This window comes from Podarcis muralis, chromosome 9 (genome assembly GCF_964188315.1).
Source record: "Podarcis muralis chromosome 9, rPodMur119.hap1.1, whole genome shotgun sequence".
In the NCBI taxonomy this organism is placed as follows: domain Eukaryota; kingdom Metazoa; phylum Chordata; class Lepidosauria; order Squamata; family Lacertidae; genus Podarcis; species Podarcis muralis.
Window position 1 is genome coordinate 38,193,746 of NC_135663.1, and position 12,878 is coordinate 38,206,623.

General features: G+C 41.1%; 1 protein-coding gene across 4 annotated transcripts in view; it reads left to right on the plus strand.

Moving 5' to 3' along the window:
* ARHGAP10 (Rho GTPase activating protein 10) overlaps positions 1–12,878 on the plus strand; it is a 106,429-nt gene that overhangs the window by 46,642 nt on the left and 46,909 nt on the right. For all 4 annotated transcript variants that reach the window (XM_077934089.1, XM_028745222.2, XM_028745220.2 and 1 more), the window contains exons 10-14: positions 1,031–1,125; positions 4,915–4,996; positions 5,940–5,982; positions 6,158–6,223; positions 12,249–12,323. In XM_077934089.1, coding sequence (XP_077790215.1) covers positions 1,031–1,125; positions 4,915–4,996; positions 5,940–5,982; positions 6,158–6,223; positions 12,249–12,323 — 361 coding nt within the window. The remainder of the gene's footprint in view (positions 1–1,030; positions 1,126–4,914; positions 4,997–5,939; positions 5,983–6,157; positions 6,224–12,248; positions 12,324–12,878) is intronic.

Consider the following 12,878-nt stretch of genomic DNA (forward strand, 5'->3'; position numbering starts at 1 on the left):
CAAGCATCAGGTTGTACTTAGGGCTGCTGGGAAGAAAGAACATACAGTACAGTGGTTGATTTCCCCCATATTCGAAACCGTAAACCAAGCACACCTGGCGTATCACTTAGTAGAGCCTCATTTGAATGTCTACTACCTTGTGCCTTGTACCACCTTAAGACTGTGACCAGATGCAAACTCCATGGGTGAACTTGCAAAAATTATATAACAGAATTTTCCCTGCCTCTTCACTCTTCATGCCCCCTCCACATCAGCTCTAAAGGGTTAGGGGGATCCCCAAAACAGATCTATGAGTGCATAGGGGAGGAGAGCGAGGAGAAGTTCTTTCATTAATGAAACAACTTTGTTGGATACAACCACGTGGCTCTCCATGGCCTTCTGATAACAACAGTCTTTCATTCTGTGCCTAGTATTCCAAAGGCTTACAGTACTTGTAAGAAACTTCTGAAGTTGCCCCTCTGTCATTCTCATACCATAGCTCAGGGTAGGATGACAGATGTCTCAGCTAGATCAACCTCACATCCGCTCAGGGTAGGGAATCCCAGGCCTGGGGGCCAATTGTGGCCCTCTAGGTAAGACTCTTATCTGATCCTCAAAACTGTCTCCAGGCCATACCCCTCACCAGTCCTATTCTGTACCCAAGTGTGTTTGCCTGGTTACAACTCGAATCCTATTCAAAGGGCCCACCCACACTTGCATATGCTCCAGGGTAAAACACTAAAAAGGGAATGCAGCCCTTGGTCTAAAAAGTGTTACCCAACCGTGATATACTTACAGACAACCCAAGTTGGAGGTTCACCTGATAGTGCATTGTGTGTGTGTGTAAAGCATGTTTGAGTCTAAGAGGTTGTCAGTACTGAAGAAGACTTACATAAGGAAACTGAATGACAAGAATAAGTAAATTTCTGTGCACATCAGAATCTAGAAATTGCAATATTAAATAAACACATGCTACCTGATTTATGATTTTTCCTTATGTTTTTAATAATGCCTCCTATATTAAAGTTTTCATATAATGAAATGTTTTCAGGGTGAGCTGGAAGTCCTTCTCCTTAAGTACTGTACCAAAAGGAACACTGATACTATAGATAGGCGGTTCTGTTTTGACATGGAAGCACTAGATCGGTAAGTTGGTCAGGTAAATATTAATATTATGTTCCCATAGAATGCATTTAATCTCAAGTTTTTCAAATACACAGAAGTAAAACAGGGAAGTTATAGCTACCAATTAGGAAAAAATGATAGCTATCCTGTGAGCATTTCTAGCCTCCAAGCAATTTTTCACGGTCCATAAGATTGTCAGCAATTTGATGGCATATTTTTTTCTTTAATGACCTGGTGTTGATTCCCTTTTTTTCATGCTGAGCTGGGCAAAGAGGTTTCAACCTCTCTGCAAACCCCAGTGTGATTGGAGATAACGATATCACCCCTGTTCATGAACAAGACAAAGCTGAGGGAGTGGGCTGGGAGGCACCTTCTGTGTACAGTGGTACCTCAGGTTACATACACTTCAGGTTACATACGCTTCAGGTTATAGACTCCGCTAACCCAGAAATAGTGCTTCATGTTAAGAACTTTGCTTCAGGATGAGAACAGAAATAGTGCAGCGGTGGTGGTGCGGTGGTGGCGGGAGGCCCCATTAGCTAAAGTGGTGCTTCAGGTTAAGAACAGTTTCAGGTTAAGAACGGACCTCCGGAACGAATTAAGTACTTAACCTGAGGTACGACTGTATTTGTTTTTGTGTGAGCAAGAGAGACATGTGTCTTGTGTAGCAGTGAGTGCAAGGTGCCTATGGCAACTTTGGGCATACAGTCGTACCTTGGAAGTCAATCAGAATCTGTTCTGGAAGTCCGTTCAACTTCTGAAACATTCAACTTCCAAAGCGCAGCTTCTGATTGGCTGTAGGAAGCTCCTACAGCCAATCAGAAACCGCAGAAGCCCCGTTGGACATTCGGTTTCCAAAAGAACGTTCGAAAACTGGAACAGTCACTTCCAGTTTTTGATCGTTCGGGAGCCGAAATGTTCGACCTACTTGCTTTGACCATACCTAGTACTGGCATGAAGCCCTCAGTGCCTCCCCACTCCCTAAATAGACATAGCAGTTTTATGGCAGTAAAGGACAGCGCAATTCATTTATTCCAGTTTTTGTGTTTTGGGTACCAGAGAGGAATCTCTGTGAAAAAGACTTACTTGAACCATAACACCAAACAAGTTTAAAGCATGCCAGCTCACCTTTTCACCCGGTTCACCTTGTAGCAACTTACATATTTATTTAGAAAGTTTATAGGCTGCTCTTTAGCAAGAAAGCTATAAAATCACAATAAAACATGTAGCTGCATCACCCAGCCATAAAATAAAATGCCAGCACAAAACTACGTCACTACAACAAACACTGAAAAAGGCCTGGGCTAGTAAAAAAACAACCCCAAAATGGTGCAATTCTGGGAGGGGAATTCAAAAAATGGGGTGCTTCAACAGAGGAGGTCCTTAAAGGAGTCACCATCCAGTTCATGGGCAGGATCTTAGAGCAAGGCCAACAAGTCTGATCTTAATGTGCAGATTACATTTATGCAGGAAGAGGCAGTCTTTCAAGTAACCAGATCCTGAGCTGTTTAAAGATCAGAACCATAATTATGAACTGCATTCCAAAATGGTCAGGAAGTCTACTGTAACTCTCTAAGAACTAAAGTTGTGTTCTATGTCTAGTCCCACTTACCGTATTTTTCGCTCTATAACACGCAGATTTTTTCTCCTAAAAAGGAAGGGGAAATGTCTGTGCGTGTTATAGAGCGAATGTGTGGTCCCTGGAGCCAAAAAATCAAGCAAAAGTCAAACCGCGAGTCACGAGAAGGGAAACCTGAAAAGAGGAAGTGGCAGCTTTCCTGCATTCTGCCTCAGGGTCTTACTGCCCACCCTCCTCTGTTTCGTTGCTGTGTTTGCTCAAACGGAACAAAGAGCAGGGAAAGCCCCTCCCCTCCAGGCAAGCAGAGTGCCGTTCTTTCTAATTCCTCTCTGTGCTCCGGTGCTGCTGGGGGAGAGGGAGAGAGAGTGGGGGAGGGAGAGGGAGAGGGGGGGAGGGAGAGGGAGAGAGGGGGGGAGGGAGAGAGAGGGGGGAGGGAGGGAGAGAGAGATGGCTGGCTTGGGGGGGAACTTTTGCCTTTCTTTCTTTCCTCCCACCCCAAATCCCTCTCCAGCATTCTTAGCCAGCTGCTTCTCTGCACACCCCTCTCATGTCCCTTCTTTGTTTTTCCTTCGCTCCCCACTTAAAATGTGGTTACAAAGCATAGATCAACATGGATCCTCAGGATCTTTGCATTGGGTCACCCCAAATTCACCATCAGATCACATAGCATGTCCATGGCTACAGCCTGCACCCAAAAAAAGCAAGCACCCACTGTTGCCTGAGGCTGCAATGGTGCAAAAACGTGGTTACAAAGCATGGATCCACAGGGATTCTCAGGATCTTTGCATTGGGTCACCCCAAATTCACCATCAGATCACATAGCATGTCCATGGCTACAGCCTGCACCCAAAAAAAGCAAGCACCCACTGTTGCCTGGGGCTGCAATGGTGCAAAAACGTGGTTACAAAGCATGGATCCTCAGGATCTTTGCATTGGGTCACCCCAAATTCACCATCAGATCACATAGCATGTCCATGGCTACAGCCTGCACCAAAAAAACCACGCACCCACTGTTGCCTGGGGCTGCAGTGGTGCAAAAACGTGGTTAAAAAGCATGGATCCACAGGGATTCTCAGGATCTTTGCATTGGGTCACCCCAAATTCACCATCAGATCACATAGCATGTCCATGGCTACAGCCTGCACCAAAAAAACCACGCACCCACTGTTGCCTGGGGCTGCAGTGGTGCAAAAACGTGGTTAAAAAGCATGGATCCACAGGGATTCTCAGGATCTTTGCATTGGGTCACCCCAAATTCACCATCAGATCACATAGCATGTCCATGGCTACAGCCTGCACCCAAAAAAAGCACGCACCCACTGTTGCCTGGGGCTGCAATGGTGCAAAAATGTGGTTACAAAGCATGGATCCACAGGGATTCTCAGGATCTTTGCATTGGGTCACCCCAAATTCACCATCAGATCACATAGCATGTCCATGGCTACAGCCTGCACCAAAAAAATCACGCACCCACTGTTGCCTGGGGCTGCAATGGTGCAAAAACGTGGTTACAAAGCATGGATCCACAGGAATTCTCAGGATTTTTGCATTGGGTCACCCCAAATTCACCATCAGATCACATGTCTGTGGCCACAGCATGAAGCACAAAAATGATACATCCACTGTTTCATTCAGAATGTTTTTTCCCTTGTTTTCCTCCTCTAAAAATGATGTGCGTGTTATGGTCAGGTGCGTGTTATAGAGCGAAAAATACGGTAATAACCAACCGTGCTGCAGTATTTTGCACTAACAGTTGTTTCCAGTTAGCCTGTAAAGGCAGCCCTATGCTCGTTGTAGCAGCGTAAAAATGAAGTCCAGGATTTCTAATAAGTTTGTGTAAAATGTGATCAAAGGGTGCTCATTTGATCTTAAGCACTTTTGGGACTAAATTTAAACATGTAAAACTGGTAGATTCTCTCTTGTGCCCCTGATCCACATGGAACCTAACACTAATGCAACTAGAAATAATACTGCATAACAATTTTATGATCTATTGTCCTGCCTGTTCCCCAATCCTTTTTGGTTTGACTATTGTATCTTCTCTTTAATACTTCTTTTAAAATAAGGGTTATAGTGGACTATATTACATGCCAACTTCAATGATATTTGATGGTTTCAAACATGCCCATATTGCTTTTGTAGAGTGCCTATGATAATAATTTGGACAGGATTATTAATGTTCATTAGAGATTTTAAAAATTAATTATTTACCTTCATTTGTGCTTTGGTAGACCTGGTATGCCTGTTACCATGCAAGCATTCTCAGAAGAGGACAGAAACCAGTGGTTCGAAGCCTTAGATGGAAAAGAAGCTGTAAGAAGAAAACTATGATTTTTTGTTGTTGTTGTGATGGCAAAATATTGCTGCATAGGCCAAACTCCTGTTTCTTTATGCTGTTAATATAGGTTGAGCATTGTCACAGCAACCTGGTTTGCACATCACATTAAAATCTAGTTAAAACGAAGCTGTGGTTTAATGTGAATCCACAGACAAGACAGAATCTGGCTGATCATGATGTCCAAACCTGGATTTATGCTTTGTTTCTCTTCAAACAAACCACAAGCCCAGGTTTGGAATCACAACAAGCCAGACTTTGTCCTGCTCCCTGGTGAGGAAGTAGCAGGACTGGGGAAGGAATGGAGTTTGAACTTCTCAGTAGTGTGCTCCAGTAACCTTAAGCCATAGTTTTCTTGTTTTTTTTAACTATGGTTAATGCAGTAGTTCTCAAAGGGTGTGGCATGCCACACTGATGTGGCAGGAGAGGATGGCAACTGTGTCAGAAAGTTTCAAGGACAATTAGTATTAAATTTTTGGGAATGATTTGTGTTTCTTATGTAGCTGTATCGTTTTGTGCTCTCTTGACGACTCATGATCGTATTATAAAGTAGTTGTGTTCTATGTTTTAAATTAAGCACTGCTAGATGTTGTTTCTTTTTGTTTTCCAATGTATTTCTTATTGATAAAAAAACAAGTGTCGTGTGAGCAAAATTTTATTGTGAAAGTGTGGCCCAGAGAAAAAAGTTTGAGAACCACTGGTTTAATTTGACATGTGAATCAGGCCAGCATGGACTACAAGTGCTGGGTTGTCCAATCCTTAACTTCCAGTACTGACGCACCATAATTTTTTGTTGGCTATGATGGAATAGCCCACTTCCCCTGTTTAGCAGGGAGGATATTGATTATTTTTTTCTCAATCCCCCCCCCCCAAAGGCTGCATTTGCGTGTACATATATTTTTTTCTTTCTCTCTTTGCCAGGTGTTTCTCAATTTGAACAGGGCTAACATAAAAAAAGAAGGAAGTAAGTACTTGTCTTCAGTTGTAATTTTGTTAAAAATAACCTTGATTTTGAAGAAGCAACAGTTATATGTTTGAGTAGGCTTAATTTTGCATTTCTTCCCATTGTTAGTCTTTATATTGTTGTAAGGGAAGTGTACTATAGACCTGAGATATTTTCAAACTGTTTCTCCTTCTAGGTGCGCAGTTGGATAAGCTTGGGTTCACAATTCTGAGAAGATGCATAAGTGCTGTTGAAACAAGAGGTAAAGGCAAACTCAGTTCAAGCTTGCGTTTCATGAAGGTTTATTGGTTGAGCTGAGAGGCAGAGAGTGATCCTCAGAGCTTTGATAGAGATTCCCGTATTATGAGAGGGAAAGGACATTTCCACACAACAGTGCTAGAAGACAAATGACAATACATTTTGGGGGGAATGGGTGTGAGTTTTACAGCATTTTTCTTAATGGATCATACTATTCATATACCATGGAATAGTCCTTACAAGAACCATGCACTGGCTCCAAACTTAGAAACCTAAGGTTTTATTCCCAGATGTATCAGCTTTGTTGTGATGGAAGATAATATGTGTGTGTGGGTGTGTGGGTGTGTGTGTGGGGGTGGGTGGGTGTGAGTTGTGTCAGCATATATTCTGATTATTGTTGCCAGATTGCAACCTGGAGATTCACTCTTGAAATCCACTGGGAGGGGATACAGTGGGAGGGGATGCAGATAGCGGTCTCTGTTACTTGGGATCATGCATCAGAAAACTTAATATTTATTTTGGGGCTTAGTTAAACTAACGTTTCATGTGGCTTTACTGTCATTCTACTTTGCCATAGCTCTTGTCAATGCACCACCAATTTACATTTGAAGATGGGATAGAAGCACTAAATAGGATTTCTACATACCTAATGGAATATTGAGTTGAGAAGCCTAACCAGGCAGCTCTTTGGGCAACAGCAGGATAATTTTTAAGTGTTAGATTATGTGGATCAGACCTTCTTACTTAAACATTTCTCTTTAACTGCAGAAGCAACCATTAACTTGAATTCAGTTATAAGAGCAAGGTATAATTAAAAAGTATTAAGTCCATTTGAGATCTGCATTAAATATTTCAAATACCTAGTCTTAACTTGGGGCCCAGTGAATCAATGTGAGATTCATTTATTTCACTGTACTTTTTGACATGCACTGTATATCTCATCACCTTCCCTTCATGAGGCTGCAGTATCCTCTGACCCTTTGAAATACTATAAGGGCATGATTAGTTAGAGAGATTAATTCCTCTTATTTGGATTTTCCAATAACTTATCCAGATCAATTTTCGGGGGGGGGGGGGGGCTTCAGTAACCATTGATCTAGTATATAGTGTGATGTGGCTTAACATCTGTGGGCCACAACTATCACTTGCCCTTAAACATCCAACACAGAACAGCTTCTTAAGAATTCCATACTGATATATGTTATGTTTCAACGTAGTGAATAGTGGCTGTGGTAAAAGACACTGTTTATGCAGCTCAGTCTTATCTGTATCCACATTCATTGTATATCTTATATGTTTGGTGTACATTTTTCTTTCTTCCTTTTTAGAATTAATTAAGTTTCTCTGACAAACATCTAGTATGCATTTTGTGAAGATAGAGGGCAGCAGTAAGCTGTCGTTCTTTGTATTTCTGTAGCAAATGTACATCTGCTTCACTGGTGAGAAACTGGGGGGAAAGTTCCCGATGGAGAAAAAACGCGATTTATCCAGCAGATAGGTGATCTTTTATGCAATGAATCATAAAAACCTTAAAGAATAGTTTTGTAGGAGTACTGTGGATGCCAGTCATATAAACATTTTGATCTTCAAAATGTGCTTGTAGTATATTTAACTTTACTGTCACAACCTAATGCTCTTTTAAAAAATTAAATATACTACAGGTTTGCTGTGGTATCAGTGGAATATTGTTTTTTGTCCTCTAAATAAATATTAGAATATTCATATGCAAGCCTTTTGCCTCAAAGTTGCCAGTGGTGCTTGGGAGATACAAGATAATAAAAGACCTCAGGCATATCTGTTAGGGAGGAGAATTTACAGCGGAGTCCACCAAATAAATGGTAAGGATTGTCACATTTAACAGCAGTCTGAAACAGAAATTTATTAGGTGGAGGTTTTCATCATACATAAAGACTGGTTTAAAAAAGAAGAAAGTGATAACTCCTACAAGTTGTAAGTGTGGTCTTGAAGCTGGAAAAAAAGGTGCTACTGACCCTACTTTGTATTATACAACCCTCAAGGAGACTTGTACAGAGTTGCATCAATGGCCATGAATTTGTTTTCTCAATGTTAGAAATACCCTGTTTCCAAATAATGCTACTAGTAGCTGAACAAAAAAATGTGCTGTCTTTTATACTAAGTTTCCTACTAAGATTTCTGGCTGAGATAAAGTCAGCAATTGGTTCTTACAGCATCCCCAATTTTTTGAAAATAAGTTACCTTGTGATTAATGTTCTTTTATTGCTGGAATAGATGTGATAGATTCTCCCAATGCCTTTTCCTTTAGGTAAGTGGGGAGGTGGCAAGGGACAGAATTTGACTGGGGGTGTGGTGTTTGTGGGGATTAATCCCCCCATACTGTTTCTCAGTGGAAATCACCCCCCCCCCAGCTGCTACAAGATATATACACGTAGTGTACCTGCCTTCTATACCACCAGCCAACGATCTTAAGGGACCATTTCTATTCGGTTATAGTATGGTAAGAAAGGGTTAAAAATCCCCCCACCCCACCGATTAACATGGCCCTTCATGCAATTTTGGTGGATTTTTCAGCTGCTATAGTCAAAGAAAAATATGCTGGGAAAGTCCTTCATCTGTTCCTGTGTTTGGCTTTAATATTCAGCATATTAGGGAAGATATTTAATAGCTGCCGTCAGATACTGTTAGAAAATGTATTGGGTTTTCAGACAGTACCAACTTATTGTGCCAGGTAATCATGTGAGGAAGAATTAAAGAACCTTTTAATGAGGGTGAAAGAGGAGAGCGCAAAATATGGTCTGTAGCTCAACATCAAAAAAACTAAGATCATGGCCACTGGTCCCATCACCTCCTGGCAAATAGAAGGGGAAGAAATGGAGGCAGTGAGAGATTTTACTTTCTTGGGCTCCATGATCACTGCAGATGGTGACAGCAGTCACAAAATGAAAAGATGCCTGTTTCTTGGGAAAAAAGCAATGACAAACCTAGACAGCATCTTAAAAAGCAGAGACATCACCTTGCTGACAAAGGTCGGTATAGTTAAAGCTATGGTTTTCCCAGTAGTGATGTATGGAAGTGAGAGCTGGACCATAAAGAAGGCTGATCACAGAAGGATTGATGCTTTTGAATTATGGTACTGGAGGAGACTCTTGAGAGTCCCATGGACTGCAAGAAGATCAAACCTATCCATTCTTGGCCAATCAGCCTTGAATGCTCACTGGAAGGACAGATCGTGAAGTTGAGGCTCCAATACTTTGGCCACCTCATGAGAAGAGAAGACTCCCTGGAAAAGACCCTGATGTTGGGAAAGATTGGTGGGCACAAGAAGAAGGGGATGACAGAGGACGAGATGGTTGAATAGTGTTCTCGAAGCTACCAGCATGAGTTTGACCAAACTGCGGGAGGCAGTGGAAGACAGGAGTGCCTGGCATGCTCTGGTCCATGGGGTCACAAAGAGTCGGACACGACTAAATGGCTAAACAACAACAACAAAATCATGTATATTTTTTCAAATTTTTTTTATCATTTGTTATTATGCCTTACCTATTGTAATTAATGGTTGAGGGGCAGCCATCTAACCAATTATATAGTTACCTATTTAGAGTTTTCAGTATGACTATTGTGATATGGTTCTATAGTAGTGCATGTTCATATGGTTCTTGAGGCTTGGCCTGGATCCTTATTGTGGTATCCACTGAAGTCACCAGTTCCTTGAGTCAGCATACTTTGTTCTTAATGTCTGTAATGTTAGCAACTCAGAAAATCAATACACAATCAGAGCTGCAACTTTTGAGACGTACACAAACAATAAGCTGAATTGGTTGTCAAGAATGTTTTCATCTGTTTGAGATTCTTACTGTGCAGTTTTGTAGCATTAAACCTAGTGATGTAGCAGGCTCTGTATCAGCATCTAACTTTCCCTTATGCATTGAAAAAAGTTTTGGATTGCAAATGACATGAAAAAGTGAAATATCTTCCTTTATCTCATGGTTTCCCTCCTTTATTTTATTAAATTTTAAACTGCCCTTGATATCTGAGTTGAAGAATTACACTTTCCTAACTGTTTACATCAGGCGTGCAAAACCTATGGGCAGCATGATATTGCTGAAACTACAACTCCCATCATTCCTGGCCATTGGCCATGCTTGCTGGGCTGGCGGGAGTTGTAGTTCAGCAACAGCTGGACAGGCAAAGATCCCTCACCCCTGATATACACTATGTAATCCCATCAAAATTGTGATTAAGTACTCAAGTTCTGCTTTGTGGTTTCATTATCACTTGGATTTATGACAGGAGCTGTATGCACACTACTGAGGGCTCATGAGCCAGTCATGGGCTTGGGGATCCTATAAAAGCCAGCCTGTTTTATTAAACTAATAGCACTAAGAGGAATGAGCGTGAGCATTCTGCAATGTAACCAAAATTCTGTCCAGGTTTCTGGAGTATGACATCTTGTAGATTTTACTTTGGAAGTCATAGCTATGTGGATTTGGTGCATTTGACAAAGGTATGTTGATGTGCATATGTGTAGCAAGTGACAAACAGTTTCAAGAGTTCATCTATAAAATGCAGCCTTCGGAATGGAGATGGTAGGGCTTGTATCTATCACCATTGCATTATACTGCCCTGCACTGTGATAACTCCATTTCCCTAGATGGGGATGCTCAGAACTTTGCATAAGTAACATTGATTAACAAAATCAGAGTCTGACAGTGATCAAGAATATGTACAAAAACATCTTCAAAGTACAAATAGCCTAGATTTCCAGTTTCGGTCTCTGGACTTCAGAGAAGGCTATTCACAATTGCTGCATAGAAATTGCAATTGTTCCATTACTCAGTCCTGCTTGGTTCTTTGGGCAGTTCATGCTGGATATACTAGGAAGAGGAATGGGATGGTGTAAATTATACAAGTACTTGTACAAAGTATTGTGTGTGTGTGTGTGTGTGTGTGTGTGTGTGTGTGAGAGAGAGAGAGAGAGAGAGAGAGAGAGAGAGAGAGAGATTTTCTACTGATTGAAAAGTCGTTATTGTGGTTTTGGTACACCCAGTCATATCAGTGATAAAACAATGCTTAATGGGGGAAAATGTAGTTTGATCCTACTCTTGTCTTCAGAATGTATCCACATAGTTAAATGTACTTCCATTCAGATCCTTCTGGGCTTTGTGTTGCATAATAATTTTCACGAAGGCATCAGACATACTTGTAGATGAATATTTACACATGCCTCAGGCTTTTTATTCATATATGGGTGGTCGGTTTGCCACTAGTTTTGTTAGTACTGAAGTGACAGGAAGACAAATCCCACAGAAATTACTATTTTCGGTTAAAGTAGGCACTTTATAGTTAAGAGATGCCTGTTTCATTGCTACTGGTATCCTTCTCTTTCCTTCTTCTTGAATCTTCCCCCATTTTCCTTTTGTGGGTGAGAATTCCAGCTCAGCTGGTGGCAGATTTGGAATGGGTGTTGAGAGACAGCTGGGATGTTATATCTTTAGCCATGTTATAGGAAACAATGTGGTGTTAGCCGTTGGTGAACAGTGAGCCAAATCTGACCCAAAGTCTGCCAATTGTTGACCACTGCCTTGTTCTTAGGAGCTTTCTCTGATTGGTTATTTTGCTGTGTGCTGTAACTGAGGACAAATTCCCTGTACATTACAGCCTAGACCATCCAGAGAGAAAGGCGTTGAACATATGAAAATGTTTTCAGTGATGCATGTGTATGAGTGATGTTACTGTTTAGCGACTCCAAAGCTGCCGCAGTCCCTCAACTTACCATATCCATGATATGAAATCTCGGTGTCTTTTCAGGACTTTTAAATTAAGGTGTGCATTCCCCTTACTCCAGATGAAAAAATTAATTCTCAATAGTTGTGTAAATAAATATAATAAGTCTAAAGCATGTTTCCCACTTACCTTCTCTTTCCTAGGTGTCTTGCACCCTTTTTATAGAAGTTATGATAATGAATGCAGTTTTGAGATTGATTGTTCAGGAGACATTTTAAAGCTTACCTTTCTAATGCCTTTGGGTTATGCTTTTGTATCCCCACCAGGTATAAATGACCAAGGACTGTACAGAGTTGTGGGGGTGAGTTCAAGGGTCCAGAGACTTCTGAATTTGTTGATGGGTATGCTTCTTATTTTTATATCCACTTTTTCTATCCTCTACCATGCCATACTTAGCCCATTTGTACTGGATAAAAACGTACGGAAGGATTAAAGTGAATAGCATTTCGGTTTCTAGAATCTTGGTCCCTAACATGCTCAGGATACTGTTTTGGAGAAATCATAGATGGCACATAAACTAATTCTTAAAGTAGATCAAAGGAGCTTGTAGCTTCATATCCAGAGGAAAGGTGATATAAGGAGTGATAGAAGACTGACTGCAGTTGATAGTAAATGAATGAATTATTTCAGATTAAATTTCCTAGCTGAATATTGTTGCACATCTATTAAGTGCCCACCTTATATGTTAATATCCTTTCTTATTTTGATTGGTAGTGATCCTGTAAGAACTTTTCTCTACTACCATTTTTTGTGAAGTTTTAACTTTCTCTTTATCCCAACCCACAATTCTGGCTGCACCTCACCACCTTCCCCAAGGTATGGGTATTTAGATGAAATTCTTCACCTGCCTATCATCTAACCCCGCCACAGCAGTCAAAATTGTGTTATTTCCAGAC